This window comes from Lepidothrix coronata, unplaced genomic scaffold (genome assembly GCF_001604755.1).
Source record: "Lepidothrix coronata isolate B3197 unplaced genomic scaffold, Lepidothrix_coronata-1.0 Scaffold284, whole genome shotgun sequence".
Taxonomy (NCBI): domain Eukaryota; kingdom Metazoa; phylum Chordata; class Aves; order Passeriformes; family Pipridae; genus Lepidothrix; species Lepidothrix coronata.
This window is the reverse complement of record NW_016690464.1, coordinates 141,522-149,075: the sequence shown is the minus strand read 5'-3', so window position 1 is coordinate 149,075 and position 7,554 is coordinate 141,522. Positions and strand designations below refer to the sequence as shown.

The 7,554-nt window shown below is 52.6% G+C and overlaps 1 protein-coding gene across 1 annotated transcript; it reads left to right on the top strand.

Moving 5' to 3' along the window:
• Nucleotides 1–1,788: 1,788 nt before the first annotated feature.
• On the top strand, nt 1,789–6,724 carry LGALS3 (lectin, galactoside binding soluble 3). The gene is made up of 7 exons (XM_017836775.1): nt 1,789–1,846; nt 4,125–4,178; nt 4,304–4,326; nt 4,620–5,063; nt 5,223–5,311; nt 5,575–5,743; nt 6,373–6,724. The coding sequence occupies exons 3-7, from the start codon at nt 4,309–4,311 to the stop codon at nt 6,526–6,528; spliced, it is 876 nt and encodes a 291-aa protein (XP_017692264.1). The 5' UTR covers nt 1,789–1,846; nt 4,125–4,178; nt 4,304–4,308; the 3' UTR covers nt 6,529–6,724.
• The last annotated feature ends 830 nt before the right edge of the window (nt 6,725–7,554 follow it).

Here is a 7,554-nt window from a genome sequence, read left to right as displayed (position 1 = left end):
CGTCCATATGGCTTTGAAATCCCTGCAGGGATGGGGACTCCACCACTGCCCTGGGCAGCCCCTTCCAATGCCTGTCCAATGATCACCCTTCCAGTGAAGAAATTTTTCCTAACATCCAATCTAGCCCTCCCCTGGTGCAACCTGAGGCAGTTTCCTCTTGTCCCATCAAAACCTGCTCATAAGCACTTGGTGCCTGTCACTTTAATCCACTTGTGCACCTGGTTCATGTCCTCTCAGAAAGGCTGTTTTAGGGAGGTGCTGGAACGAGGACTTGCAGGGTCCTTCTGAATAGCAGGGATCTCCTTCTGCCTGTGTTACAGGCTCGGGAAGCTCCAGATCCTCACGCCATTTATCAGGGATCCCTCACCATAACTGGCTTAAATCCTCTCTGGGTCCCTTTACCCTAAAACACCCCCCAAGACATCGTGGTGTCTATTCACTGTGGGGTGGGTTGGGTGCTGTGAGAGACAAGTTGAGCAACACTCCTCCCTGATTAAGTATATTTCTTATATACTAATACACTTAATATATATTAAGTATATAGTATATATACTTAATTCCTGAAATTAAGGAATATATACTTAATATATTAACATGATAATTATATTAATATTATATTAAAATATAATATATTAAAATATTATATATATTATATATTAATATAATAATATATTAACATATACTTAATTCCCTGAAATACTTAATTCCCAACCACTCCCACAGACATTTTTACACGCTTAAGTTTGGTCTGAATCCCTGTGACAAGTATTACACGAAGCTGAAGGATGTTAAAATCCAGGCTGGTGCCCCAGCGGAGAGGAGGCTGCTCTCTTTGAAGCCCAATCTTTTAGACAAGCAGAGCTGAAACAGAATAATTTGTACTAAAATTCATTTAGACCAAAGTCAACAGATTTTCCCTTTTTTTTTGGACATCAACTGCAGTGTCAGCTAAACCCGGTAGTTTGGCTGTTGCCTTGAAGAAGCAGTTTCTACACCTGTAATGACCCCAATTAAAGGGTGGGTCCCTTAATAAACTTTGGTCAGCCCTGAATTGGTCAGGCAGGTGGATTAGATGATCATTGTGGGTGTCTTCCAAATGAAATCTATTCTTTTCTATTCCATTCCCTTTTACTCTTTTCTTTCTCTTTCTCTTCCCTTTCTCTTCCCCTTCTCCTTCCCCTTCTCCTTCCCCTTCCCTTCCCCCAGGAGCAGGGTACAGCAGATCAGAATTTCAGCACAAAACCACCTTTTTTGTTTCCGTTGCTTTAAGCTGCGGGGCCCATTGAGCAAACTGGAGATGATTCACCCTCAACCTCAAATAAAACTGGGCTTGTTGAAATTCCAGCTGCCTCTTACAGCTTCTGCCAGCCCCCAGGCTTTTTTTTTTAAATTTTATTTTATTTTTGGTAGTTTCAGAGAGAAGCAGAAAACGTTTAGGGTGTAGAAGCCAATTTGTGTTTTACTGAGCCTCGCTAAAGCTGGGGGGGGAGTGGAGCCGCGACATGCACAGACAAATCTCTTGCAGGAACAAACACCCGGCAGTGACTCCAGGCGGGGAAGGGATCTCCCGGGGAAATGGGATCAAGCCGCGCGTGGAATGGACCCGCGCGAGGCACAAACCGCGAGGAAACCAAGCGATTCCCTGTGGAATTCTCCCCGCCCTTGGTGGTGTCACCGCCTGATAAAGGGAAACAAGACGCTGTCCCCGAGCTGTCACGGGTCTCCCCGGCGTGGGCACCCCGTGGGTGGCCGCTCCCGGTGCCCGCCCCGTCCCCGCCCCTGCGGGCGGATCCCGCCGTGTCCCGGTGCGGGAGCCCAGAAACGCCGCGGGAGCCGCCGCTCGCAGGTGAGGGGATGGGCCCCGGGGGCATCCCGGGGGGATCCCGGGGGGGTCCCGGGGGGATAAGGCACACATATCCTCGAAAAGGATGGGTTGAGGGTGCGCTCGTCCGCCTGGGAGTGGGAGGTGGGACGCGCGTTCGCTCCCAGGGCGGCCGCCCGGGATGCACAGAAAGCCCTTGCTGGTTTTGGGGGATGCTCGGGATAATGGTGGGGTGGGGACTATTAAGGAGCTACGAGGCTGTTTGCGACTCGCGGGGTGCGGGGTGGCCCTGCCCGTGCCCCAAAAGCCACGCGGAGGGGTGGGAGGGAGTGTCGGTGCGCGGGAGGCTGCGGACACCCGGACACACCCGGGAAAGGCGCTGCGGGAATAGCGCCGACGGGGAGAAGACCTGCGGTTCTTTCCCAAACGGAAGGTTTCCCACTTGGTGTGAATACAGGGAATACTCGGGGTGTTTATGGACGTTGGCTCTGGGATGTTCCCTGCAGCCGATCCGCCCTCGGGTCGGGGAGGGCTCAGAGAACTGTGGGGGAGAGATCCAGTGAGTTCAAACTCGGCTGCCCAAATGCTGTTGGAAATTAGGGCACTAGTCTGAGGAAGAGGAGCTGGGGGGGTTCAGCCTGGAGAAAAGGAGGCTCAGGAAGGACCTTCTCACTCTCTACATCTCCCTGAAAAGAGGGCGGAGCCGGGGGGGGGTCGGACTCTGCTCCCAGGGAACAAGATACAGGACAAGAGGAAACGGCCTCAAGTTGTGTCAGAGAAGGTTTGGATTGGATATTAGGAAAAAATTCTTCACTAAAAGGGTTACCAAGCACTGGAAGGGGCTGCCCAGGGCAGTGGTGGAGTCCCCATCCCTGGAGGGATTTAAAAGCCCTGTGGATGTGGCACTTGGGGACGTGGGTCAGTGGTGGGCTTGGCAGTGCTGGGGGAACATTTGGACTCGGTGATCTTGGAGGGCTTTTCCAACCTCACTTATCCTGTGATTCTATGGAATACATCGTTGAGGTGCTGCCAAAGAAGGTGGAAGAAAACCCCTTCCTGTGGCAGCAGGAAAAAAACCCACTGGAGCATTTCCAGAGAGCTGTATCCAAGGGCTCCAGCACTGCAGTGGCACAGGGAAGAGGGTCACCACCAGGCTCCAAGCTGGCAGCACCGTTTGGTGGCAGAGGATTAGTGGGTTTTGAAGACTTTGGTTACAAATACCAAAGTGGCCATCCCAGACCTGGCCAGGGAGACACGACACTCCTGCCACCCTGTCCCACTAGGGCTGAAGGGAGCAAAACTGCTTCTCCCTGAGGGGTTGCAGGAGAAAAGGGGGATCATGTGGGAACTCCCATCAGAGCAGCACCAAGCAAACCTGACCCATCTGGATCCATCCCAGGAAAGCTGTCAGGAGCTCAGTGTGCACCCCCAGCTCCACCTGGCAAACCAATGGCAAAGCCAAAGGCTTGAAAAGAACCCAGAAGGCAAATAAAACCCCTGGAAGATACAGGCTGTCCAAACACTCCGGGCTGCTGGATGCTGGTGAAGAGGCTGCCTTAGCTCAGGAGAATGATTGTTTTACTGGCAAAGGGGTTGTTTGTGGGTTGTGAAACTTGGGGTTTTTTTATTCCTGAGGCCAGGCAGCCACATCTGCTGTGAGCTTTGTGCATCCGAATGTTGCTCTCAAAGAGAATTTGCCTTCTCTGTTTTCAGTTTGGAATTTTCCTTTTCTCTCCCTGTTTCTGCCTCTCCCTTTTTTTTTTTTTTTCCCCCTCTTCTCCTATGAATGCTCCCTTTGATGGGAGGAACCCAACTCAGGCTATTCCTGTGCACAGGCAGGTGTGTGTTTGGCCCTGCAGTGGTGTGGACTCATAACACTTGTGAAGCAGCTTTTATCCCATGGCCTGGAGTGGCCAGTGTGTCCCTCCTCCGGTGCCCTCCTGCCAGTATGGAGAAATTGTGGATACACCAGAGGAGAAGGGGGACCTGTATCCATGGCTGCTACCCTCCTCTCAGCATTCCAGGCCTCCACCCTGCACGTTGTGGGGTGGCTTCATGTCCCTGATGTGCTGTGCTGGATTTTTAGCCCCCACACAGCTCCTGTTCCCTGCTTCAGCCCCCCCCAGGGATTCTGTTTTTTATGGGAATCTTTTCCCAGAAGGTGGTGCCTCAGGGCTGGGGAAGTGAATAACACTGGTAGTGTTGTAAGCCCAGTGGTGGGTTTTATCCTGAGAGCATTTGGGCTGGATTCACCCCCGAGTGTTCAGGCTGCTCATGGCAGTGACCCCCATTTATCCCACAGGTATCCGACCAGGATTTGTCCTGTGGCACCGGAGCTCTCGGCTCTGACAGGCAGGTACGTGATGGGAACTTAGCAATTTCCAACAATTGCCACTGTAAACTGTAAGTCTCTTCAAAAATCTCTTTTTTGGATGGTGCTTGTTAAAAGTGACTGAAACCCCCTTTGTCCTTTCGTTTTAGGAAAAATGTCGGACGGTTTCTCCGTGAGTATGGATTTCTTGAAAATAAGAAGGTGGGGGGAGGCCTGGCATGTTGGCTTGAAGTGGGAACCTCTGGAAAGGATGGGAACATGTAAATCCCAAAATCCACTCGAGTTACATCAGCACTTACTGGCTTCTGGAAACACCAGCCCAGGCACTCCCCTGGGGAGCAGTTTAGAGTTGAGCTCTTGCCCTGGGACACGCTGCAGGCTAAAAAGGGTGGATGTTGGAGAACTCAACCTGATCCCAGGATGACTCTTCCCCACCTAACCCTGCTCTTCTCCCTCTGTCCCCAGTTATCTGATGCCTTGTCCAACAGCAACAACCCAGCCCCCTGTGCCAACCCACCCCAGGGCTGGCCGGCCTGGGGGAACCAGCCACCGGCTCCTGGGGCATTCCCGGCGTATCCCGGAGCACCAGGGGCCTACCCTGGAGCACCGGGGGCCTACCCTGGAGCACCGGGGGCCTATCCTGGAGCACCGGGAGCATATCCAGGAGCACCAGGAGCATATCCCGGAGCACCGGGAGCATATCCTGGAGCACCGGGAGAGTATCCTGGAGCACCGGGAGCGTATCCTGGAGGACCAGCAGGACACGGATCGTATCCAGGAGCACCGGGAGCACCTGGAGCATTCCCTGGAGGACCAGCAGCACCTGGGCCGGTTCCTGCCCCGGGACAACCACCCAGTGCCCCTGGATTTGGGCCTCCTGCTCCGCAGGGAGGACCAGCTCCTCCAATGGTAACAGCTCCATCATATTATAAGGGTTTCTGTCTTCGGTGCCTGATTTTGCTTGGCTGTGGGAAGGACCTGGGGTTGGCTGTCCCTGGGGGATGGCAGGGGTGGGATTTGGCTTTTGACATGTTTTTTTGCTAACACAAAATCCCTGTTGTCTCCCAGAGAGTCCCCTTCGAGCTGCCCCTGCAGGCAGGACTCGTCCCTCGGATGCTCATCACCATCACTGGGACTGTGAATCCCCATCCAAACAGGTACTGGGGGTGTCCAGCACTGGGGGTGGAGGGCTTTCCATGGAGCACTGCTGGGTGGAGCATGGGGGGCTGGAAGTTGCTTTCCATTCCTGAACAACACCTCTCTAGTGTACCATCAAATATTACACTAAATAAGGTGTGTAAATGCCCTGTTGATGCCCAACAGGGTGTGTGGGGTTTCCTTTCTGCTATTTTTGGGAAACCCTTTAACAGAACCGAGGGCTTTTGTGGAAAAAGCAGTGAATCCATTATGGTCTTGGCAGGTTTTCACTGGATTTCAAGAGAGGGAATGACGTTGCCTTCCACTTCAACCCCCGCTTCAACGAAGACCACAAGAAAGTCATCGTCTGCAATTCGAAGTTCCATGAAAACTGGGGGAAGGAGGAGAGGACAGCTCCCAGGTTTCCATTTGAAGCTGGAAAACCCTTCAAGGTACCAAAAAACCCCTTCCCAGCTCAGTCTCAGTGTGCCAGTAGCTCCGGGAGGGTTTGGGCAACAAGATCCCCGCAAGGACCTTGATACTTTCGCGCAGGAATCAGCTCCCAGAGGTGCCTCTGGGGCAGCCACCCCATGTGCTTCCCTGGCTGTCCAGCACAGCAGGTCCTACAGCACCTTCCCAGCACTCTGATTCCCTTCTGCACTTCCCCACTTCTGTTATTCCCATGGATTATGAAATCCTCCTCATGTGCAGTTGTCCTGCAGCAGTTGTTGGACAGGTTTCTATAACGCGTTTTCCCCATTGGCATTCCTGAGTTTTTCCTCCTGCAGAGTAGGTTTACTCTGAGTTCTGCTTCGAGTGACTGGCATGGTCAGGAGGAGGAAGAAAGTGGGCTAAAACACGTAGGAGGAAGAGCCCATCAGAGTTTTGGGGAAGGCAAAGGTCACTGGTGTTGCAGCTGAGAGTTGCCGCACCAGCTCCTCCACATGCCACGGGGCTGGACTCGGCTGGCAGCAGCCTCCAGCCAGTGCCAGCCTGCTCGAGTTTGTGGCTTAAAACCTCTCCTGGAACAAATCCAATGTGGGGTTTTTTTCGGCTGATTTGGATTTTTTTTTTATTTCAGCTCCAAATCCTCTGCGAGGCGGATCACTTCAAGGTGGCCGTCAACGACGCTCACTTGCTGCAGTACAACTTCCGCGAGAAGAGGCTGAACGAGGTCACCAAGCTCTGCATCGCGGGGGACATCACCCTCACCAGCGTCGTGCCCACCATGATTTAGCCAGGGGAGCACTCCATGCCCACTTGGTGCTCCTTTTGTGGTGTAACAAAAGTGCCTTCTCACGTGACTACTTTGAAGTAATAAAACATTTTCACAGGTGAAGTTTGTTTTCAGTGAGATCTCCAAAGACGCGACACCCTCCGGGCCAGCTGAGTTCAGCTGGGGAAGGAGCTGAATTCCTGCTGTAGAGACAGAGGAACAACAAGGAGCAGTCTGATTTCTACAGGCAGGAGCACTTGGGAAAGCAGCCTGTGGCATTCTGTCCTGTGAACTAGGGCAGCAATCCTCTAGGAAGCACTGGAAAACAGGGATAACTCGAGAGCCTCTGAGCCTGACCAGAACGAGGTATTTCAGGAGGGGGTTCAGAGGTGGAGGAAGGAAAATCTCTCCATTAGACTGTGGCTGGAAAAGTCCCCCCTCTCTGCTCCAAAGGCCCATCTGCACAGTTGGTGGCCCAAACCAGGGTGTTCCCGATTACTCCTCCCTCCCAAGGGAGATCCAATTCCTACAAGTGTTACGTACTCCACGGAGCAGGTCACGAGCCCTGTGCTCCTCTCCACTCCTCACTCCTGGAAGAGTCCAGACCGGTTTCAAGGGTGGGGAGGTTTATTGGCAAAGTTCACCTCGTGAGTCAGGCTGGTAAAAAAAGAAAACAGAAGTACGTTCCCTCTGCTGTGAGTCATTCCAGCCTTGTCTGGAAAACAAGAGCAGCTCAATGGCCACTACTGAAATTTCCAAAGATCTCTTCGATGTGTCTCATACTGTTTTATAACAGTTGCTTCTTTAATCCTTGGGGATGCCAAGTTACAAGGAGAGTCCTTAAAATTTCCAGCAGATCCAGCAGCCTAGAGCAGCAGTCTGCTACCATCAGCACAGAGAAGCTGTGGCTGCCCCATCCCTGGAAGTGGTCAAGGCAAGGTTGAAGCAACCTGGTTGAGTGGAAGGTGGCAGGGGGTTGGAATGAGATGATCTTTAAGGTCCCTTCCAACCCAAACCATTCTGTGATTCCACATGTCAGGAATCCCT